Raw genomic sequence first — 25,473 nt, 5'->3', positions numbered from 1 at the left:
ACATTGCAGTATTGATACTTTTACTCGAGTGAAAACATTTAGTACTTTTTCCACCACTGTTGTGCTAGCCTGGTTCCAGACGAATCTGCCTTTGCAAAATTGCATTGCACTTTAGCCCTCGGCAGATTAGGTCTGGCCCCCCTCAATAGAGATTTCATTTCTCTCCCTCCGAAGTCGTGAGGGACCAATCAGGGGCAGGGCCCAGTATCCAAATGTGGGCGGGCTTATCACCTTATTTGGAGCAATGACATACAATGCAGGAGACTCATTTTCAGTTTTTCACAACAAAGATGGACGCCGCCATAGCAAGTGCTTAGGAAGCGAGATACAGCCTTTTTCAGTTATAAGTTAAACAAGGAGTGGATGGAGCTGCAAATCTTCAGATAATGATATCTTGGGTTCATTTTTTTTGTTGATCTTTTTTCTATTTTTTTCAAAAACACGTGAAACACGTTAATGGCACCGTTGAACCATAGCGCTAAAACACGTGAAACACGTTAATGGCACTCAATGAGTTAAAAGTAGTTTCATCTGGTTACCAGACTAAATACGAGTGGAGCTAGCTTTCGTTGTTTACTATTTCAGCACCGGCGCTTGTGTGTGACGTAGCAGGAAGCACTGCTCTGATTGGTTTTAGGGTCTAACCAATAAGGGTCCGTTTGGATCTTTTTGTAACCGCCCCTTGGAAAAAAAATCTATCGCTGAGAGGGACCAGACTAATATCCACGCAGTGTGTCGTGTGATATTGTCTGGCCACGCGAGGCTACTGTTGTGCAGCATGTATGAGCAGTGTGACGGCAACAGAGGCTAACCAAACTTCAGAGGTACTCTGTAGAACTATATCGTCATGTCCAAAACCGTGACTTTTCTGGCAATGGAAAAAAACGATCCAATGTTGTCTAAAGTAGTGGTTCTCAATCTTTTTCGTGTCAAGGACCCCCAAATTGATATGGATTTGGCTGCAGACCTTTTTCTGAAAATGCTATATGCCAGGGACTCCCATAAGAGGAGATCTGTGCAAAAAAAAAATCAAAATGTTCCAAACAAAAAAAATAGCAGATGTACAAGCTCGCATCTGCTATTTTTGAATAGCCAACATAAATGGAAAAATCAACACATTTAGCTGGGGACCCCCTGGAACCCACCCCAAGGACCCCGGGGGGTCCCCAAACCCCACTTTGAGAACCAGTGGTCTAAAGCTCTTGTTGATACTTTTTGTATAGGTGCTTTTTTTCTCTCTTTTCCAATTGGCTCCGGTCACAACCCCCCTAACAGCCCTCCTGGGGGGGCACAGACCCCACTTTGAAAGCCTAGACGGTAGATATAATGGCACCCGCAGGCCTCCATGTATGGATGTCTGTCATACCGATGAGAAAGAGGCAGCGTGCTGATAAGAAAAGGGGGGAGTAGCGTACACTGTGGTGGAAAAAGTACTCAAATGTTTTACTTAAGTAAAAGTATCAATACTGCAATGTAGAAGTACTCTGTTGCAAGTAAAAGCCTGGAATTCATTGGTATCAAAATGTACTTGAAGTACCAAAGAAGTACTAAAAGTAAAAGTACTAAAATGTTTGAAAATAACAGATCTTCAAGCTCACAACGCGTCGCATCGCGACGCGTTGTGAGCTTGTAGATCGGCTATTTTCAAATAGCCTAGGTATAAAATAGGGCTAAAGTGGTTAATGTATGTTTTAGAATGGAATGGAATATATTTATATCTGCAAAGTAACTACTAAAGTTTTCAAATAATTGTAGTGGAGTAAAAGTACAATCTTTGCCTCTGAGATGTAGTGGAGTAGAAGTAAAAGTATAGACAATTGGGAATACTTTGGTAAAAGTAAACGTACCTCAAAATTGAACTTAAGTACAGTACTTGAGTAAATTACTTTACACCCCTGGGTCGCGTACACTGTTACTACGTTACGCCACTGAGAGGGCGAGACATCTTCATGCAGCTGATAAATATGATCAAATTCATCTGCTACTTTTGATGCGTTTGTGTGACGCTGTAGTATGATTCAAGTAGGGCCTAAATTGACAGGGAAAAAAACACAAAGTTAGAATATGGGCCCAGATCGCTGGCGTAGCGGTCCGGGCACCTAGGCTATAATGTAGCCTGACAGCGTGTCGCGGATTCGAGTCCCGATCCCGACGGCGTGTCGCTCCCCATCTCTCTCTCCCCATTTCCTGTCAGCCTACTGTCCTATCAATAAAAAAGCCCAAAAATAAATCTAAAAAAAAAAAAAGCTAGAATATTATGGATATATGAGGTTTCTGTCCGAACCTAACTGATAATGAGCAAGTGAATATTCAGTTGATATGTCAAGATATCACAGATGTCTATTGCAGTGGTTCTCAAACCTTTTCATGTCAAGGATCCCCAAAATTATATGTATTTGGCTGCGGACCCATCTAAAAAATATTTTGTGCCAGGGATTTTTTTAAAATAGCAGATCTACAAGCTCATAGCCAAAGTATAAAATATGGTTAAAGTGGTTAAAATGATTGTGACGCTATATTAACACATTTTGCTGGGGACCCCCTGGTACCCCCCCCTCCCAACCCTGGGGGACCCCGGACCCCACTTTGAGAACCAATGGTCTATTGGACATGAGGCTACAGTGATTCTGACCACATTTCTGATTCTGATCGGTCTTGCACTGAGTTTGGACACCTCTTTTGTTTCAATGTTTCGGTGTCAAGAACACTTTTGTTCTCCATGCGTCTCCATCATTATTTCACATTATTAACTGCCAGACTTATTTCTGGCTGTGTCTGCCCACTGCCAGACATTTTCGTTTTTTATACCTTTTCAACTCACAGAAAATGTATATCCGTTATGATCGCTTGTCTGACTGTTTGTAAACACACACGGTATCCGTTTGCCTCGCCCAGAGAAAAAATATTCCTCCTGCAATGTCCCCTTGGCTTGTAACAGCATGTGAATATACCATCTCTAGTCAAAAATGCACTTTTCAACTGGCCACAGAACATTTTTATCATTATTATCGCTCATCTCAAAGTCACGTCTTCAGTTGTGTCTCCTTCATTTAAATAGGATTGCGCCTCGCGTCGGGCACAGTTAGTTCTTAAAGGTGATGGCAGCTGACACTTTAATTAATGTAACGCCCAAAACACACCTATGACTAAATCAGGGCGCGTTGTGCCAGGTGCTAACACATTACAGCCACATAAATGCATCCTGTAGATAGTAAGTTAAGACCATGCTCCATGGCACAAAGTTTCGCCATTAAAAAAGGGCCCTCAGAGTCAAAAGGTACTGTTGATAAAAAGTGCCAGCAGTTTCCACCAGTACTGTGGTATGTGTATGTTTTTATTTTATTTCAAAGAAGTAAAGAATGACTCATTCTAAATCTACAGTTCACAGCAAGCTCTGCAGTCATCCATCTGATGGCTGGCAAATGACAAGAACTGTGTTTTGCAATGTCAACAACACTGTGTGTGTGTGTGTGTGTGTGTGTGTGTGTGTGTGTGTGTGTGTGTGTGTGTGTGTGTGTGTGTGTGTGTGTGTGTGTGTGTGTGTGTGTGTGTGCGCGCGCGCATAGCAGGCGTGAATGTGTACTGTATGCATGTTTGTACTGTGCGAACAAACACTGTTTCTACAGTATGTACATGCATATGTGCATGCATCTTTGCACCATCATGCCAGTGAGAGATGATGTGTAAGACTGCTTCTGCCTCTCATTCTGTCTGTCGAAGATACAAGCAGGGTTCTGTGTGGGTGGATCTGTGTGTGTGTGTGTGGATCTGTGTGTGTGGGTGGATCTGTGTGTGTGTGTGTGTGTGTGTGGATCTGTGTGTGTGGGTGGATCTGTGTGGATCTGTGTGTGTGGATCTGTGTGTGTGTGTGTGTGTGTGTGTGTGTGTGTGTGTGTGTGTGTGTGTGTGTGTGTGTGTGTGTGTGTGTGTGTGTGTGTGTGTGTGTGTGTGTGTGTGTGTGTGTGTGTGTGTGTGTGTGTGTGTGTGTGTGTGTGTGTGTGTGTGTGAGAGTGTATGTGTGAGTGTACTTATGTTACTACACTTGTGAGGGCCAAATGTCCCCACAAGTGTAGTCAAATTAGAAAAACAGACATTGAGTCTTGCACCAAAAATAGCAGATCTAACAAGCTGACATTGTGTTGCTAGCTATGCAACACGTTGTGAGCTTGTAGATCAGCTATTTCCGTTCTTAGGTTTATGGTTAAAACTTAAATAATCATAAATCATAAAATTGTCTATCTATCCGGGACCAAAGGCGCTGCAGAGTTATTGTACATTTGTTGCATCTGTCTGTCTAGGACATAACCACAGGAAGGACGGATTCTTGTTCATCTGCCCCAAGCCGGTTTCATACTTTGCCGCACGACAGTGTTGCACGTCGAAAACATCAGATGTACAAGGTTCTCGCCACGTCGCGGATGCAATGCGCTGTGAGCTTGTAGCTCTGCTATTTTCGGCGCGCAACTCTGCCGTGCGACGAAGTATGAGTATTAATTGGGATTTCTAGCCTTCTTTCTTTCTCGATAACATGATCAAAGGCAGCGCAGAGTGCCCAGGGTGTGCGTGCATGTGTCAGTTGGCCGTCATTTGGCTGTTTCGGTATGGCATGACCCAAAGGCAGTGAGGGCTTAGGTGCAGTGGTGGAAAGTAACTAAGTACATGTACTCAAGTACTGTACTTAAGTAAAATGTTGAGGTACTTTTTCTTTACTGGAGTATTTCCAATATTGTACTTTTACTCCACTACAATTATTTGAAAACTTTATTTACTAGTTACTTTGTAGATTTTGATTATTATTACTAAACCACTTCAGCCCTATTTAAACTTTGGAAGCTTGTAGATCGGCTATCGGCCTTTGAAAATAGCCGATCTACAAGCTCACAACGTGTCGCAAAGCGACACGTTGTGAGCCTGTAGATCTGCTATTTTCAAAGGATCTTTATACATTTTATACATTTGAAAACTTGTGAAATGGGACCTTCTGCATAACCAGGACTTTTTCTTTTGGTACTTTAAGTACATTTTGATACCAATACTTGGACTTCCGGACTTTTACTCATAACCGAGTATTTCTACATTGCAGTATTGGTACTTTTACTTAAGTAAAACATTTTAGTACTTTTTCCACCACTGCTTAGGTGTGTGCCTGTGTGTCTCTCTTATCTAAGACACGGGTCCTCCTGGAAAGGGGAAGTGAGAGCACCCCCCTCACCCTGGGAGACAACAGGTAGCAAGCTGCCGCGGCCGAGATAAACATCCTCATTCTGCACCCACAATGGAAGCCATTTAGCCCCTCTTCACCCTGTACATCACCCTCTGCTTTTAGCAGTCCCCTCCCTTGCCCTGGAACTGGACACAAAAGAAGAGTGATGTGGGATGGCGCCTTGAGATGGAAAGTGAGCACAGAGCACGGAAAAGAAAAGAGATGGAGGGATAATAGAATACCTAACTCTAAACGTAGATGATTATTATCTAGGTTCAGTGGTGTGTCCTACTTCAATTGTGCATTACAGATGTGACATTCCAAAGTTTCAGAGAGCCTGCCATTGGCACTTCAGTGGAACATCAATGGGAATTCCAAGCTAATAGAACATACACAGCCTTTATCGTCCTGGAAAGTTAGTGTAACAATAACCCTGTAGCAATAATGGGCTAATCAGGGCGTAATATTGTATTATGAATAATTCCGGAGTTATGGAGTATTAATATTAAAATATCAAGATATTATGAAATATCAAAATTACGCCACTTTAACACATTAAGACAAGGCATTAAGACATCCTTAGGATAAGAGTTACTTGAAGATATTCTATCAGCAATAAAGTGAATAGGCTACTACTACTTGAAATGAATGCATCTATTTTTCTCTCCCTTTCCCTCTCCCTTCCTCTCTCCTCGCCTCTCATCTCCGTGCAAAGAAGACACTCAATACACTTTACAACATATGGAACGAACCGTTATTGATATAGTTGAATTTCCTTTTGGGGGGGGAGGGGGGTGCAGCAAGGCTCCATAATACAGTATTGTTGCAGTACAGTAAAGGTTGGCACTATAAAGGAAAGGCCATGAGGTCACCAGTATCAGTAGGTGGTCCGGCACATGCTGGAAGAAGCCTTTATTAAAAAATAATAAAAAAACTGAGTTTACAAGACACTGTACAGAGACGCTGAGGTCTAAGGAGGAGGCAGGTGATGACAGAACGCCCCCAACAATCCCCCTAAGGCTAGCTGCCTCGGCAGATTGATGATATGTCCCGGGTGGTTCTCTAATAGAGCTATAGCACTCATCCTTCAGCACAAGATTAGATGTGAGGGCAAAGCCCATAGCGACTGCATGTTAAGGGACCACAGAGAACTCCCCACACGAACCTGGGATATGGGACCAGAGGTCTCTGGTAGCTAGGTTGGTTATTACATGGCTAGAATGAAGACCAGCAGTACTCTCTAAGTACACCTGCAATGTGGTTGAGAGACACGACTTTTAAGGTGAAATTACACTACGACGTTGTGTAATTTACCAACCTGTGGGCCGTGAGGGTATTGCATGTGTATTGTACACATTTCAATGATGGATTAATATGAAAAAAATGATGCACCTTTAAACCTTTAAACTGAGTTGTCATTGCAATACCGGTCGAACAGAACTTAACTATGTCGGTTCCATTGATCCAAGCAGGAACAAAATCGATTGATTGATCAAAATAAACATGCTCTGAAAACGCACACAGCCCACCCATCTGACGTAATGCGTCTATGGGGATTCCAAGCTAATAGAAACTACAGCCTATCTCTTCCTGGAAAGTTAGCAAGCTGAAATAGAGCTATCGTTATTGCATTCATGAAATAAATACATGAATGCATAAATAATAATAAGAACGTTTGAATTATTGTCTGAAATTTCCAAACAAGCCTCTACCAATGATGTCACTGGTAGGCGGGTTTCTGAACTGTCCACAGCCCTCCTCTGAGACACAGTGCCAGAAAATGTTAATGAAAAATGTTGATGAAGATAAGCTGAAAATGGGTGAAGTGGTCCTTTGAAATGAGGGATTTGAATTCCACTCAGCAGACAAAGAAGACATTCGATCTGATAAGAAAGCGTTCTCACTTCAACGGTCGCGGATAATGATCATCGTCTGAGTGCAATCAGTGCATCTGCTGCCATCGTTCTTGACAGCAATAATATACTGACCAAGAAAATGAATATGAATGTGATACTAGTGTTACAGTGAACCAGCTTACAGTGCAAGCTGGTTCTCAATGACTGGTCCGGAGACCAACAGGCCAAATGGACCCTTTTTACGGGTCTGTAACTCAAGAGTGTTTTCAGGGTCATGTTTATTTTAACACATACAGTGCCAAGAACGCATCGATGCGTTCTTTCAAATCCATCGCTTGAGTGCCAGGATTCCAAAGAACGCATTGATGCGTTCTTTTGAATTTTCATTGTTTAATCTGTGATCGCACGGCTGTGTTTATTTCTCATCAACACTTTCGTTTTCCACTTACGTCACACTCACCCGGAGCCGGATGTAAAAAAAAAATTCATTTCCGGGTCACGTTGTTTTTCTCCGGTGATTTTCGGCCAGAATAAGGAAAAACACGGTTTTTCACACGGTATAAAAGACAAACGGACAGCTCAACTTTTCTTTGGTCCGGGTGACTAACAGTCATCGTCGTAGTGTATCACAACGTTTTCAGGCCGATCAGCGGGCCGGGAATTGTCGAAAACGTCACATCCTTTGAATGACCGGATATGACGTGGGCCTGTTTGGGAGGGGGTGAGCGAGGTGATCAATGTTTGGATGTGCTGCTCTCTACTGGTGGAACAATCGTAGGTGCTTGACAACACAATCAGAGAATGTATTTGAATGAAAAATTACAAAACAAAAAAAACACGCAAATTGCTGGCACAGGGGTGAGTACATTATGAATAAACTCTGGCAGTCAATGTGTTAATGATCAATACATCGATTGTGTTCCGCCTTGGATCAGTGGATCTAACATAGTATACTTGAACTAACTATTTATCGGTATCACTATGAAAATAGCGTCTATTATTCTGGCCATGTCTTAATAGGCTATTTTCGGTGGAAGAGATTTGATGTGGACTAATGAAAAAGGGAGGGGACCAAGTACAGAGCCCTGGGGGACCGGTTGGATCGGCGGTTGTTACCGAGCCGCCGTGCAGCAACGGATCTCCATATATGGAGAGTGTGCGTGCATGCAAGTGTGTCCTATCTGATGATGTCAGGACTATGACGTCATACTGATGACATCAGGGATCTCAGTATATGTGGGCATAAAAGGGACACAGACAAGACGGTTTCTGTAATTCAGTATCAAGATACAGGGATCAGAGTTATTGTTATTGCCAGTGACAAAGAGACGATACTCAGTAAGGAAATAGAGAGATAATAAACAGACAGAAAGAGATACGGAAACGCTGGTTATGGAAGGAATGGCGTCCCAATTGTCCCTGACTCGGGGCTTTAACTGTTCATACTGTTCATACGCTTTCAATTCTGAGGTCTACTTGCTTAAACACTTGAAGAGAAGCCACGACCGTGTCTACAATGATATGCTGAAGACTGGAAAGATCCATGACTGGACCCACGAAGCTCCCCACTGCCAAAGGCTGAAAAATGGACCGACCCCCTCAATAGCCTGTCGGCAAATAACTAGCTCTATAACCAGCTCTGTGACCAGCTCTGTAACCAGCTCTTTAACCAGACAGAAACGGAGAGACACGCCTTACGACAGGAACCAGACCTTTGACCATGCCTCCGGAGCCTCTGGCTCTGTGCAAACCCCCACTGAGCGGCCTACAGACGTATCCAGACTGTTGGCTGCCACAGCCAGCAGCAGCGAGAGCGAGCCCTGGGTAGCGATCTTGACTGCGTTGACTGACAAAATGGACTCCATGGCGAAACGGGAGACCCACGAAAAGATGGATATGGAGAACATGATAGACCAGCTGAAAGCTGAAAACTGCACACTACTCATGAAAGTCAGTGTGCTGGAAAGACAACAACGTCGGTGCGAATGCATGCCTCGTCAAGTCAAGGACAACGGACCACCAAGCTATCACTAAGCTACTGCAGGAGCTATCAATTGATTGATTGATTGATTGAATACTTTTTATTAACAAATAGCAAACAGTACATCAAGTACAATAGCGCGAGCAATGCTTAAAGGATAACACAGAAAGCCCTGAGGACTTGTTTCCATTGTGGTATGTACGAGACATAAAATACAACACAAATCAATCATCAATCACAGGAGCAATACATCTTCTAGCCGCTACATACCTGCTCACAGAGCTCCCCAGAGTTGTGGTGTTGAAGTTTCACTACCTTCAGGAGAGATTTCCCACAAAGCCTCCAGTCCGGCTCCGTAGAGAAAGTGAGCAATTGTTCCAGGTTTCCAGACTCGCCCAAACATCAGTTTGTCTGTAACACATCACTTGCTTACCTTCATTACCCTACAGGAAGTTTTTTTTTTTTTAAACAGTTTTTAAACAGTTTTTTCAATTACTTTTTCATTTTATTGTATGAAATAAAGTAATTGAAAAAACAAGGCCCCCTCAGGCATTAGAAGGACAATATCAGACAGTTTGAAGTTACAATGGGTTTGTATAGGAAGGTGGCGTGTCTGATAAAATGAATGAATCAAATATCGAAATACTGAATCAAGCAACTTGAAAACTGTCTGGGCTGCTCACAAAATCCAGAGTAGATGACCACAAATATGTTTGAGTGAACAGAGGTGAGAAATAACAGTCAACAGGAGGAAATAACCTGCCTTGATGTTCATGCATTGTTTTCATATGTGCATGACGATTTCAGCTCTCACGTTTAGGTGAATGATACAAGTATTTGAAGTTTCTGAGTCTGTGTTTAACAAATTGTTGTTTCGAAATCAACTAACACATTGTTTTGATGGCCGCCCCCTCTCTATGGAACTCACTCCCAGCTCACATCAAAGCTGCCCCCACCCTCGCCACGTTTAAAACCATTCCAAATCCACCTTTTCAGACTCGCATTCCCTGCCTAATCCTAATCCCCCTTTTTTTTATTTACCTTTACTTCTATAGTTTTTTTTACAATTGTTTAACCAATAAAGTTGTTTTGTAAAGTGACTTTGAGTACTCAGGAAAGCACTATATAAATTGTATGTATTATTTGACAGAAACAGTAGCATTTAATACACATGCCTTGAAGTGTAAAACAAGAAGGGCCTAGCGTCGTGAACACAACAACGAGAAACAACAACATGAGCACAGCGGTTGTGGCGGTTGTTTGCCATATCCCCGGCGATTGGCTTGTCAATAGCACAGTGTTGCAATATCGCACTCACTGCGACAACCCTAGTGACAAGGCTCCGGTGAGGGGAAGAAGAAAAAAACCCCAACAACCATTATGTCAGTTTTTCCCCCGAAAGCCGTCAATCATGAGAAGCATGAGCTGCTTGAATGTGACTGAGGGAAATAGTCACTCTGAGACGGTGTTCCTCCTGGGAGCTCCCTATCCACATCCAATAGCCTTTTTATTTTTGTAGCTCGGGCTGTGGGCCGATGCCACTGCGGAGGAAATCCCCACTGTGAACAGATGGGGAGATCTACACCGGCTGTATACTGTTTACCACGGGCTCAAATGCCACGGTGATATCATCACCTCCGCGTGGTCCCTGATAGCATCATCACCCCGGAGGCGGTGGCTCCGGTGGCCCCCGGAGGAATGCCTTTTTTTGGAGCCTTTGTCGGGAGGAGATTGTTTATTCTTCTTTTCTTTCGTCTTCTCTGAAACATATTGGCGCTGTCGGGCAGAAACCTCTTGTCTCCATATTCTAACTTTTTGTGTTTTTTTGGAAAATTAACGGCCTACTTGATCATACCGTCAAAGGCATCAAAAGTAGCGGATCCACAAGCTTGATCGCGGCGCGTTTTGAGCTTGTAGATCTGTTAATTTAGCTACTTTTGAACAGTTTTGGACCTCCGGACCGGACAGATGATATAGTAGGCCTACACACGCCATGACCGGTTAAAATAAAATAAGAATCACACCCAGTGTGAAGTAAGCGAGCTATGTATGAACTTAGAGTGTTAAATCCCTGTCCATTTGTTTCAATAGGCTGCTCAACAGCGCCACTTGAAGCAAATCACCCCCAGGTGTTATAGGTAATGAAAGGTCGAAACGACAGGCTGATGCTATAGCCCGCGTCATGCGTGCGTGTGCGCGAGTGTCTTTTTAAGTGGCATGTGTGTCAGTGCTGTGTTGTGCCGTCCTGTTTGTGTCGTAGTGATCAGTTGCAGGTGCCCATGCTGTATGGAGACATACACATGTATACAGAGTCACTAGTAGAAGCGACTGTCACTGCTTAACACATTAACCGCCAAGAACGTAGTCCTACGGTCCGTTAAATCCAACTGTTAAGCGCCGAGACCGTAGCCCTACGGGCTGCGGTCTTTTCGCGCATGCGCGGTCCGGGTGCACTTTCGGAATTTTTTTGATCCACTTCCGTTTCCGGTTTGATGACAGGAAATAGAATTATTTGGGATCCGGTTTTGACGATCACGCCCGCTCCCATTCTACAGACGAAACTGAAACTCAATTCTCTTCCTGTAGTTTTTTCTCCTCGCATTTCACTGTTTAACGTAATCCGCTCTAACTCAAACATGGATGCCCCGTTTGACACGCGATCTTCACTGGGAGATACAGGGAGATCTCGCGGATGTAAACAGACCGTGTATAGCTCAATCTTAAGGATTTTAACAAGATCTATGGCGACATGAAAAAAACAAAAAAACAACAAAAACACCTTGGCACTGGTGAGTACATTATGAGATTAACCTCTGGCGGTCGATGTGTTAAAGAAAGTGAGCAGTCCAAAGGTCCTTTCCGATATATCCCGGTTGACGGCATAGTCGTGTAAACACATGAGATCATGTCGACGCCCACATCCCGTCCGTTTCTCTCCCAGCTCTCTATCTCATTGGTTCTCAAAGTGGGTTCCGGGGTCCATGAGGGTGTTCCAGGGGGTCCCCAGCTACATGTGTTAATACATTTGAACCCCTGTATCCATATTTCATACGTTGGCTATTAAAAAATAGCAGATATACAAGCTCGCAGCGCGGCACGAAGTGACATGCTGTACATCTGCTATTTTTGAACATTTTTTAAAAATCTTCAGTGTTTGAATAATTTTGAGTACTTTGGCATTTTTTTAACACAAATCTTCTCTTCTGGGGGTCCCTGGCACAAAATATTTTCAGATGGGGGTCTGCGGCCAAATATATATACATTTTGGGGTCCTTGGCATGAAAAAGTTTGAGACCATTGCTCTATGTACTGTAACTCAAGAAAGAAATAAAAAACACGTTCAAACGGGCGTGGAGCACGAGAATGCCTTGGGCACTGCTGCCCATGAGGGAATTCCCTCCATAAAATCACCCGAGGCAACCCACTACTGTGCGTTTAAATGTACCACTTTCCCATACAGTATATCGTGCTAGTCCACCCACCACTCAAAAGGACGCAAGTTTGAATCTGATACTGGTGCAATATGCATTTGGTATCTTGCACTACTGTAGGTCGGTATAGATTGTCTGTTCTGAGCGATGCAACGCATCGTGAGCTTGTAGATCGTCTATTTTCACTACTTTAATTAATCAGTGAAAATGATGGTTCAGCGGAGTCCCTCAGGCTTCTATACTAGTGTCCTTTCTGTTTTCTGTAATTGTGGGGGAAGTGGATTGCAATATGGATGCTGGGGTTTAAGTGGTTTAAAAAAAGTATAATTATACTAATATTAATTTAAAAAAGGAACTGTTTTGGACTTACAAGGTTTCTACCCGACAGCAACGAGTTGCAGATCTTGCACCAGAACTATTTTTAGAGACTTTTTTTGGTCGTCCAGGCGAGAGCCCCGCTCTGTTAGACTCGGTTGCCATAGGGAACGATTCCTTTTGGAACACCTCACATTGTGCAGCGAGACACGATATATTACCCACATTTTCCAGCCAAACGCATTCCTGTGACAAGCTGTCAGTGCCAGGGACATGCTTGGCACTCCATTATGTTAACTGTCAAATCTGCGGGGGGGAAAAATCTCATTCCGCTAGTTTCCTTGTTTGTGAAAGGCAGAAGTATAGTTTGGAGAGAACCGCTTCCTTTGTTGTGAGAGAGGGAGAGGAAACTATCGCGGTGCGTTGTGACGGTACTAGTTATCCACAACGTCTAATAGATCAGTGGTTCCCATACTGGGGCTTTGGGAACCCCAGGGGGTCCCCAAAGGATTTTGGGGCGGTCCCCAGATGATTAGCTCAATGTGCAACATTGTTTTCTCACTCGGCAGTAAACAAACCAACATACTGTATAAGTGTTTACAGGGTGTCTGCACATTTCTAAAGTAAAAATGTAAAGACTTTTTTAATACCTCTAATAATAACACCCCTACTATGTCAAAAGTAACCAACAAACTATACTATACAAATGCTCAAACATTGGACAAATTGTTATACATTACCTAAGAAAGTTGCAAAGAAAATAATAATTATCCGATCTACAAGCTCACAACGCCTCGCAGTTGAAAGTTTGGGAACCCTTGAAAAAGATCATTGGTTCTCAACGTGTGGGCAAGAGCCCACTGGTGGGACGCACCTGTACCGCAAGTGTGCCCATATATGGAGCTGAATGATTTGTTTACTGATGCCATGACGACACATTGAGGTTAGACAACACACTCCATATTTGGGCATAGCTGCATTGGGAACTCCTTATATGGATATGGCTGAGTCATGGTGACATGAGCGTGACGTCAGAGGCCCGCCCGCCCGCCTGCCGGTCCTTCCTTAAGCCAATTTTAATAAAAAGGCTACTGTAGGATGACATTAACCTAAAAAGGTATAGAAAAATAACAAAAAAGGTCATTGTATGTCATTCTAACCCAGAATGATATTTGTCCAAGTGGTCTCTGATCCAGAACCAAAACCACTGACCTAATGCATCAGAGGTTCTCAAACATTTTCATGTCAAAGGACCCCCACATTGTATTTGGCTGTGGAACCTCATAATGATTGTTTAACTGTTGTTAAAATGTAAAAACAAAAATCCATTATTCCATTTTTGTTTTTATATAGATTAGACATTATAGAATATAGGGTTAACGTGGTTAAACAGTTCCTCTTTTAGCTGGGGACCTCCTGGAGCCCTCCTCAAGGACCCCCAGGGACCCCCCAGACCCCACTTTGAGACACCACTGAACTAACAGATCACCACGGTTGTCTTTGCTACGGCTGTAGCACAGTGGTTCTCAAAGTGGGGTCCGGGGACCCCCAGTGGTCCTTGGGGGAGTTCCAGGGGGTCCCCAGCTAAATTAGTTACTATAGCATCAACATTTTAACCATTTGGGCCATTCAAAAATAGCAGATCAACAAGCTCATATCTTGTCATCTTTTCTTCTGGGGGTCCATCCATGGAACAAAATATTGTGAGATTGGGGTCCGCGGCCAAATACATATCATTTTGGGGGTCCTTGACATGAAAAAGCGGTTGCATTCAGGTGCATATTTCACACAACGCAGGGGACCCACTCCCTCCCTCTCTCTCGGCTCTCCCTGGATGTGAGTGTTATTGTTCCCATTATTGTGTGTGCAGACAGAGAAAGCAGACAATCGTGATGTGTACTGCAGCGAAAACGGCGCACGTCAGTCACTTGCACGTCCTTATGGGTTTACCCGATGATACTTAGAAACTCGAAAAGAAGAAAAAAAACCTTCCGCACTGCTAACTACAGTTTATTATACTGCTTTTCAGCAGCAAGTAAGACCTTTGCTTTTCGCAAGCATTGACTTTAGTTTTTCCCTAGTGTTGCCAATGAAATACAATGTCGATAGAGGGAGGGAGGGAGGGACAGACAGGCAGAGACAGAGAGAGAGAGAGAGCGCCACAGACAAAGAGAGAGGAGACAGGCAGACAGACAGACAGACAGACAGAGAGGACAGACAGACAGACAGACAGACAGACAGACAGAGAACAGACAGACATAGACAGAGAGGACGGACGGACGGACGGATGGGACAGACAGGAAAGACAGACGGTCTAGACATGTGTTCTGTAGACCAGCGGAGGTAGCTGGAAATAGAAGGGAGCTCTCGTCTCTATGGAAACCACTGGCAAAAAGTGTGGAGCACGCGCACGTACGCACACATGCACGCACACACACACACACACACACACACATTAAAGACATGTTGAAGATGTGGATGAAAGGCTGGAAAAGAGACAGAGAGAGAGAGAGAGAGATCAAGAAGAGAAATGAAGGATAAAAGCAAGAAAGTGAGTTGGTTATATGCAGGCGTGCGTGCGTGCGTTCGTTCATGTGTACTTGTATTTAGTCCCCACAAGTATTGTAGAATTTGAGAAATAGACATTGTGAGAACCATTTTCCTGGAGCTCACAAGAGACATTATGTTTTATGGTTTAAAAAACAGATTTGGGGACGTGGCTTACAATTAGTTAGGATATTAGGCATTTAGAGGTTAGGTTTAGGGTGTAGAGTTGGAATTACGCCTGATGTATACTTTGCGTGCCAGTGTTTCGTCCCAAAAATAGCAGAACTACAAGCTTGTAGATCGGCTGTTTTCGGGTTAGGGTTAACAATAGCAAAACATAAAAAAAAGGGCATTCATAAAATCAGGCATCCTAAAGCTTTTATGCCCTCACAAGTATAGTAATACAAACGTGTGTGTGTGTGTGTGTGTGTGGGGGGGGGGGTGTGGGTGTGCCTGTACGTGCGTGCGTGTGTATGACAGCCCATGGCGAGCATTAATGTCAAACAGTTCATCTCTCTCTGAAGGAATTGATTTCATTTCAGAAAGCGAGGACATTATTGTCTCCCTTAGACACGGCGGGAGGGCCATGTGTCAAACAGCGACGTTGACAACACGGCGATAAGACACACAGTAAAAGGAGTTGTTCTCCATCGCAGCGTTTATCTGCAAAGGCATGCAGGGAGATTTCCCTTTCAGTGTCCAGCTGCTCCCAAAAGGCTTTTAGAACGGGAAAAAATATAATGATTCAGCCCTGATGATGGTTGACTAAGTGTCAGACTAGACTCATTTAATTTAATTTAGAGAGCGAGAGCTGGTTATTCCCTCCTCACTGTTCTACATTTCCATCACTCGGACCTTTCCCACATCAGCCAAGATCCTGTGAGTTAAATTAACATAATGTAAATTGAATTAACATATCTCTCGTCTTATTATTCAACTCTTTTCTAAATTAAATGTACGCTTATGGTTATTACTGTGCAGTAGTAAGTGAAGTCAGCAGTGATGGAAGAAGTACTCAAATTTCAAAGCAAAGTTCAAATCAAAGTAAAAGTATCAATACCCTATTGTAGAAATAGTCTGTTAGAAGTTCGGTGTTCAAAATGTATTTACTTGAGTGAAAGTACAAAGGTATTGGCGTCAAAAGTAAATGTACTCATTATGCAGAAGGTCCCATTTCACAAGGTTTCAGGTGTATAAAATGTATAAAAAACCTTTGAAAATAGCAGATCCATAAGCTCACAACGCGTTGCAAGCTTGTAGATTGGCTATTTTCAAATTGCCAAAGTACACTGCTCAAAAAAATAAAGGGAACACTTTGATCCCTTAATTCTTTTGAGTTTTCATGAACTGTGTACATACTGCTAACAAAAACTGCTCAAAAAAATTAAGGGATCAAAGTGTTCCCTACATTACTTTGAGCAGTATATATAGGTCTGACGTGGATTTTTAATAATTATCAAAATTTACAAAATAACTAGTAAGCAATGCTTTCAGATAATTATAGTGGAGTAAAAGTACAATATTTGCCTCTGAGATGTAGTGGAGCATAAGTACAAAGTATTAAAAATACCCCCAAATTGTACTTAAGTACAGTACATGTACTTAGTTACTTCACACCACTGCTGTGCAGTAGAAGTGAAGCCAGCGAGGAGATTGTAACATAAGCTTCAGAGTTGATCGATGTTCTGTGTTGGGCAGTGGCTTATACATAGCCGTCAACAAGCTATAGTGCGGCATTATGGCTGTGTCGTGGAATTCTGGATCAACCAGTAACTGATGTCGAGACAATATTCTAGGTGGTGATGGTTATGCTTTAATGTACATGATATCACATGGGGAGAAGTACATGTACGTTAGACACACAGTCACAGTCTAGTAGCAGGTCACGTTATTTGCCTGCACCCTGTAAATAAATTGTCTTTAATTGTCCGAGTTTGCTCCAGTGCCTTCCTTCTTCTATATATACCAGTTCCACTCCTGAGATGCACCGGACCAAGCCTGAATTTGGCTTGAGGCCAGGTGAAACCCCTTTGTTCCAGTGGTGAGGTAGTTCTGCCAACGAGCACAGGGCTCAAACCATAGTTATACAGGCCTGCTACGAGGACAGATAGGCTGTAACAAAAACAACAGCTATGAGGCCTAGCTGAGACACCCTGGCTCCCACAGGCAACCAAATATCATGTCATAACATAATGTGTTATATAAGTGACTGTTGGTACCTGCAACATTTCCAACACACGCGCGCGCGTCCCGTTGCCGCATCCACACGCACGCACCGGCCCGCACGCGCGTGCGTCCCGTCGCCACGTCCTGGACCCACAGTGAACACACACACGCGAACGCACACGCGCGCGGCTGGACCGCGCGCACGTCCCGTCGCCGCATCCTGGACCACAGTGCGCGCGCGCACACACACACAGCCGGTAAATGAAAGTCCTTTAAGTTTAAGCACGTTCTCTGTGTGTGCTTGTACCAGACGGCAACAGTCTAACAGAGTGGGTCTGTGGATTCGACGCATGCGCAGTTTGATCATTCATCCCATAGCTCGGGAGGCCATACCATAGCTTGGGGGGCTGTAACCATGGCGACATTCTTTTACATAAAAATGCTAATAAACAGCTGACATTTGGGGAAAGTGAAAAATGGGCGTCTGTGTTCCGTGCACATGCTGATGGTCAATGGCCATGTGCAGATGAATTGCTCCAGCCACTGAGGAGAACCGGGTAGAAGAGGTTTTGGGGACGCACAGAGGTTTGTTTAATTAATGGAGGATTGACCTGTATTATGTCTTGGGTGGTGGTGTTGGTTATTTCTTTGATTATAGTTTGTGATGAATTGTCTTGTCTGGTCATTGTTTGTTAAATAAACAGTGAAAGTGTCCTGTAAAGTCTATATGGTCTGGGATGGTTCACCCAAAACAAAAACTTTTTTTCCTATCGTTTAGTAACCCCATGGAGACTTGAAGTCATGGATATTTTTTAGTTTTCGTCGCATTCCTAAGCCAATAATTTGATGAAAAATATCCATGAATTCAAGTCTCCATGGGGTGACTAATCGATGGAAGAAAAGTCATTTTGGGGGTGAACTATCCCTTTAAATAAAAAGAAATCATCACACCTGACACCATTTTACACTTGGCGAATCACCCCCTTTGTCTGTGACAATGCATTGACAATCCACTGATGTTCCACTGAAGTGCCAATAGCAGGCTCTCTGAAACTTTGGAATGTCACATATAAACTAACAAAACAGATCACACAGTGTTGTGAGCTTGTAGATCTGCTGTTTTCCAAAATGGAAAAATCTTGAAAAAACTCTTGAATAATTTGGAAAATCATTGGTTCTCAAAGTGGGGTCCGGGGACCCCCACGGGTCCTTTGGGGGTACCAGGGTGTCCCCAGCAAAATGTGTTAATACAGCGTCACAAGAATTTCAACCACTTTCACCATATTTTATACTTTGGCTATTCAAAAATAGCAGATCTACAAGCTCATAGCGCGGAACCGAGTGCCCTGCTATTTTTGAAAAATTGTGAAAAATGTGTGCAAATCTTTGAAAATGTATGTCTTTGTTCAACTCAAGTCTTTGCTTCTGGGGGTCCCTGGAACAAAATATTTTGAGATGGGGATCCGCGGCCAAAATACGTATCATTTTGGGGGTCCTTGACATGAAAACCACTGACCTAGCTGTCCCAATTAAGCCGTCCCCAGTTTGACGGCTTGAGAGGGACAATACAATGCAGCGAGATGACATATTAACCCATGCGTTACTTCCCCCCCCCAGGTATCACCACGGTGCTGACCATGACCACTCTGAGCACCGTGGCCAGGAACTCCTTGCCCAGAGTGTCTTACGTGACGGCCATGGACCTGTTCATCACCGTCTGTTTCCTGTTTGTGTTCGCCGCCATGATAGAGTACGCCATGATCAACTATTGCGCCTACAGTGCACAACCCAAAGCCCCTCCCAAGAGACAGAGAATGTCTGTGAGTATTATTACTCGCCACTGTCGGGTTGAAATCTTGTATGTCCAAAACTTTTCAGGAAATGGAAAAAAATAACCTGCGTTCCAAATTAATCCAGTGAAGTTAATATTTAGTCACAAGCTCTTGTTAATATTTTTTCATTCGTTCCGTATTCTAAAACCCACAGACACCTTTAACCACTTTAAGACCTGAGGCGATTCTTAAAAATGTTTTCTAAATCCTAATTTTTTTTAGAAGAAAAAAAACACTTTTTTTTAAATAGCAGATCTACAAGCTCTTAGCGCGGCACTTGAGCTTGTATATCTGCTATTTTTGAATAGCCAAAGAAATCTAAAGTGACACAGATGCGTTCCAGGTCTTAATGGGTTAACCACTTTTACTTTAAAAATGTTTCATAAAATTGCTCATTTGGCTATATTCGCAACTTTTTGTGCAACGCTTAATTATTCAAACCGGGAACGCGTCTGTGTAACCACTTTAACCATAATTTTATACTTTGGCTATTCAAAAAGAGCAGATATACAAGCTCATAGTGCGGCACCGAGTGCAGCCCTATGAGCTTGTAGATCTGCAATTTTTGAAAAATCGTGAAAACTTTTGCAAATCTTTCAACATTTTTGACTCAAATCTTTGCTTCTGGGGGGTCCCTGGAACAACATATTTCGAGATGGGGGTCCGCGGCAAAATACATACACTTTTTGGGGGTCCTTGACATGAAAAAGATTGAGAACCACTGACAACGACATGCACATGTTGTCAATTATTTGTGCGTGTTGTCAATTATTTGTACGAGCTCTTGTTTTATTGGATCTTGTTTATTTTATTTTTTTTTACTCATTTGATTTTCCTATTTGTCTCATCTGTTAAAGAAAGTAGCTAGCTGATATATTGAACTTTTACCGTAGCGCTAGGTATACTCTTAGTTGCTTGTTTTAGAAGAGAATGCACTTAAGACTTCTGGTGATTAGTAGTTTTCCTACCTGTTGAATGCACTTACTGTAAGTCTCTTTGGATAAAAGCGTCTGCTAAATGACTGTAATGTAATGTAATGCACAAACCGAGCGTGTCTTTTTTTACGTTTCAAGTGTTCGCACACGACGACTTTGTGCATGCATGGCATGATGCGCCACCCACGTTTTTTTTCCCCACGCACGCACCAATGCACGGGCATTTCCACGAGTGCCAACGCGAGGCGTGATGATGTGCACCAATGCGAATCCCCTCCTCGCTCCGCTATATCCTACCGAGAGAGAGAACACTCCACCGACAGCCGTTGATCTCTAGCTAACAATCTCTCCCGCTACAGAGAGAGCCTTAATGCTGTGTGTGGGCAGTATCCTGGCTTCCACCTGCCGAGAGGGAGAGAGAGAACCGCTTTAACCCATTCAATCCAGGAACACATCTACAAATGTCTTCTAAATCCTAAGAGGTTTCTGAAAAAACTGATGTTGCTGTATCAGTGGGTGCTCAAACTTTTTCACGTCAAGGACCCCCAAAATGATATGTATTTGGCCGCCGACCCCCATCTCAAAATATTTCGTTCCAGGGACCCCCAGCAGCAAAGATTTGTGTTACAAATGTTCCCTTTCGAAATATTCAAAGATTTTCACAAATGTTGAACGTTTTTCAAATAAAAATCACACCCTGTGTGAAGTAGGCGGTGTCTTGCTAGCTAATCACAATACTGAATGGAGTCAACCAATCATGTACAAAAAATAAATACATTTATTGAAACAGTCTTTATGATGGAAGAAACCATAACTTGAAAAAAACCAATTTATGGTTTTTTTCAAGTTATGGTTTCTTATATAGGGCTATGCACATGTGTCATGTGACACTGGCCAATCACAGTCCTGAATAGACTGTGATTGGCCAATCACGGTGCATTGTACAAATTGTACAAATAAAATTGTACAAAATTGTACAAATATCCAAACCTCACTTATAGGGGCGGTTTCACCGCCCAAAAATAGCAGATCTGCAAGCTCATAGCACGGCACTCGGTGCCGTGCTATGAGCTTGTATATCTGCCTTTTTTTGAATAGCCCAAAGATAATAAAATAATGGTTATAGCTCAAATCTAAAATGACACAGATGCGTCCCCGGATAGAATGGGTTAATGTACAGCCGCGCTACACATCCACTCAGACTGAGTCACCAGCTGCTGCTGTCAGTGCCTCTCCCCCCCCCCCTGCACCCCCTACTCCACATTCGACTCTGTCTTCATTATTATCGTCACTGTCGGGTGGAAACCGTGTATGTCCAGAACCGTTGGTTTCCAGAAAATGGGGGGGGGGGGGGATGTCCAGTGTTGAACCCAACCCGATCGCCAGAGAATTAGTATACATTGCACGGATCCAGTGCACGTCATTCCGTGCATAGTCGCCTAGAAACCCCGAAATTCCGTGCATATGTACATCTCTCCCTTTGTGACAAAACCATTTCGGAGGCGCGCAGTCTCAAGGGAATTGTCGCCACGTAAGGGGCCACCGAGCGAGCTAAAGCGAGCGAGTTGCCGTCCCGAACGTTGCGACATTCCCTTGTGCCTACTCAGCGCCGTTTGAGTTATGTACCGATAGGCACAGAATCGTACATTTTGTTGTGGGGACTGCTTCCGGGTTTTTCCGGGTTGCGACTGGTTACGCCCACCGTGGGACTCGCCGTACATATGCACGGAATTTCGGGGTTTCTAGGCGACTATGCACGGAATGACGTGCACTGGATCCGTGCAATGTATACTAATTCTCTGGCGATCAGGCTGGTTGAACCAGTGTTGATCCAGTGTAGTTGTAGTCACAAGTAGGGCATTCACAGAATAGTCGAATATTCGAATATTCGAATATCAAACCGACTATTCGACTATCAAACCACTATTCGACTATTCGAAAAAAAAAAAAAAAAAAAATAAACTTTTTTTTTTTTTTTTTTTTTAAGATTTTATTTTTTTAGTGGCTTTTCTAGAGCAGACATGCAGCTGTGAGCTCTGGTGTGACGTCAACTCGCATTCCTTGAATCGAGTAATCAATGCAATTAAAAAAAAAAAAAAAAAAAAAAAACTTTTTTAAAATTTTTTAATTTTAAAATTTTTTATAATCAAATCGAATAATCGAATATTCGAATACTTTTGGGTCGAATAATTCGAATACCATAAATCACTATTCGTTAATGCCCTAGTCACAAGCAACGATATGTGGTTTCTCTCCCTGACAGCAACCAACAATTGCTAGGCAATGATGAATAAATAGCAGCGTATGTGTCCCCCCCATGGTCAATGCTCTCTCTCTCTCTCTCTCTCTCTCTCTCTGCACAAGCTTGCTGGAGTGGATCCTTCGACACCACAGCATGCATTCAGCCCCCTTCCTCTTCAAATCGTCAGTTGAAATACTGTATTCTGAAATACTGCATTCTCTCTGTCTGCCTGTCTGGGGAAGCCTCGTGTTTTCTCCCCCGAACCCCCTGCACCTGTTTCCCCACACCACCAACCCCCCGCACCGCCACCCCCCCCCACTCCCCTCGGCGCCTTCCACCCTCTCTGCCGCCCACTCAGTCAGTCCTCTTCCTTCGTGACACATCTCTCACTTCAACCCCTCGAACACTCTCTCTCTCTCTCGCTCTCTCTCTCTCTCTCTCTGCCTCCTCGCACCCATACTCCTCCCTTATGCCTGATTTATTCTCGGTTGCGTGCCGATCGTGTCAGGCATCGGGAAAGAGCCGATCTACAAGCTCACGCAACTCGTTGTGGAACCGCATCCATGTATAAAACAGGCGTTCCACAAGTGGAAAATAAGAAGCCAGGAGCTTGTCTCAATTTATCTTCCAACACGGTTTCACTTACTTATTGATTAATGTTTTATTTATTTATTTTTCGCCGTGTCTGGTTCACACCACGGTCAAAAACAATATCACACAGTACGATTAATTTCCTCGGATGGATTTTCCTTTTTCATTTTTGAACCATTCAAAAAGCAATCAAAAGTCCCTAAAAGTCCAATTTTAATAACTTCCTGTAAACACAAATGTACAGCGTGATGAGATAGACCTTTATGAATATAAATGAATCTTGATTTAATTCACCCGTTTGATTCCCTTAGCTCACGCTCCTCCACTCGCACCTGATCTTAATTAGGGAAACACTCTTGGGCTCCTACGTTCTTTATGTAACTGAAGATGACGGCCAGGCGGTTTAAACTTAAACAGCACTTTAAAATATGAATCTGAAAACATTTGAGGTGAAAAACAGGCAATACACGAGTCTCAGCCAGCACTGTCTCTGTCTCTTCTGACAAGAGAAAAACAGCTGCGCTGGTGAGCTCGCTGGTGAGCTCTGCAGTGTCTTTTGATCCTATAGTCCGAGTGGACGGGGCAGTTGGTTGCTACCGGTTGCATCTGTGATTGGTTAACCAGCATTTTCATTTAGCAAATTAGCTGACCAGCTAGCAAAAAAGCCTTTTTTTTTTCTTTTTCTAAAGTAGCCAATAATTTTTCACCCCCTTTTTCTCACCAATTTAGTCGTTATGCCAATTGAGTCCTCCCCACACACATTTCTGTGTCGTCACTGCTGTCGTATACTACTGACTCACCTACCAGTGAGGAGCCCCCACCGGGAGGACGTAGAGCCTTCTTCCTACTCCTCCCGCCCAACACTCCCCGCTGACAGGTGCCGCCCCCAGCCCGTAGGAGTACGTGCAATGACCGATATCACCCTCCCTGGCCGGCTTCCCTCCCCCGAACGCGAGGCAATTGTGTTCGTATAGACGCTCGACAAAGCCGGATGCACCACGGTGGATTCAAACCCACAACCTCTGTGGTGGTGGGCAAGGACTTTATACCACTGCGCCACCCGAGCGCCTACAAAAAAAAAAAACATTTCACCACAACTTTAACTCCCCCTGTGTGCACCCCCCCCCCCCCCCCCCCCCCCTCTGCAGGCCTACTCCGCCCTCCACATGGGACACAACCACCACCGCGGCGGCGGCAACAACCACCGGTCGGCGATGTCGCCCGTGGGCAACTCCCTCTTCTGGCACAACCACCACGACGTCTACGGCGGCGACGACGGCTGCCTGTACGAGTGCCTGGACGGCAAGGACTGCAAGAGCTTCTTCTGCTGCCACGAGGAGTGCAAGGACGGCGGCTGGCGGAAGGGCCGCGTCCACGTCAAGATCCACGAGCTGGACGCCTACGCCCGGGTCTTCTTCCCCACGTCCTTCCTGCTCTTCAACATCGTGTACTGGGTCAGCTACCTCTATCTCTAGCGGGGAGGAGACAATGGGACGACCCAGGAAAGATGAGCTCCGCATGGGGGTTGGAGGAGGAGGAGGAGGAGGAGGGGGATGTGGGGATCGTTGAAGTCGTTTTGGCGGAGTGGCGGTATCGCCGCCGCTGCTGCTGTCGGGTCTGAAACGGACGACGGCACTTTCTGAGATCCAGGACTCGTCGTTTCGGAGTCTTTGTGTGGAGGGGTCATGTGGGAGTACTTTTTGCGAAGACACTCTGCTGTAGAATCTCAACGTCGGCAAGCATTTTTTTGGAAGTCCCGTGACTCGGGACTCAGCGTCTCTTGGGGGGGGGGGAGAGCCGCCGCGGCAATCGCAGACGTTTCCTGCGATTTATTCGGGACGGCGACGCGTCCACAGTGCCTTCTCAGAAAACAAAAAGGGTGCGCCAATCTGAGAGACGCAGCTTTTGAGATCCCTCCCTCGTCCTTTTATTACCTCATCCATCACACCGACCGCATGTTGTTTATTCTTTCATCAGGCAAAACACGGACGACGTTCTTCACCAACGGGAGAGTATTTTAGAAGTACCACTCTGCTTCATTTTCTAGCCTATTAGATTTAGTTGCACTACTAGAATAAGTTCCCTTTTTCTAATAACAGTAATTAGAAGTATTGTACTTTCACAGCGAGAGCCTGTTAGTTAATTGTTAAGAGTTATGTAAACGGCAGTGGTCATTTGTTATAAGAACTCTATTTGTGGTTATCTTGTCTTGGCTGGGGGGGCGATGAGGACTAGAGGCCAATTTGACCTGGGATGGGATATATTGGACGAATGAATCTTACCCGTTAGCTATAAGATGCATAAACACATGCATACATTCTGTGCATACACGCGTTCACTCTTCTGCATGCATCAATACATGCATGCGTACACG

At 44.0% G+C, this 25,473-nt stretch overlaps 1 protein-coding gene across 1 annotated transcript in view; it reads left to right on the top strand.

Annotated features, from left to right (window-relative positions):
• Positions 1-24,574, top strand: part of LOC308080350 (gamma-aminobutyric acid receptor subunit gamma-3-like) — a gene marked incomplete at its 3' end in the record, with an annotated part of 187,194 nt that extends 162,620 nt beyond the window's left edge. The window contains exons 8-9 of the mRNA XM_080422174.1: positions 19,117-19,319; positions 24,248-24,574. Coding sequence (XP_080278300.1) covers positions 19,117-19,319; positions 24,248-24,574 — 530 coding nt within the window. The remainder of the gene's footprint in view (positions 1-19,116; positions 19,320-24,247) is intronic.
• Positions 24,575-25,473: the final 899 nt, after the last annotated feature.

The sequence above is a fragment of the Gymnoscopelus braueri genome (assembly GCF_963280865.1).
Source record: "Gymnoscopelus braueri genome assembly, chromosome: 24".
NCBI lineage: Eukaryota > Metazoa > Chordata > Actinopteri > Myctophiformes > Myctophidae > Gymnoscopelus > Gymnoscopelus braueri.
The sequence above is the reverse complement of the archived record's forward strand: the minus strand, read 5'-3'. Positions and strand labels throughout refer to the sequence as shown.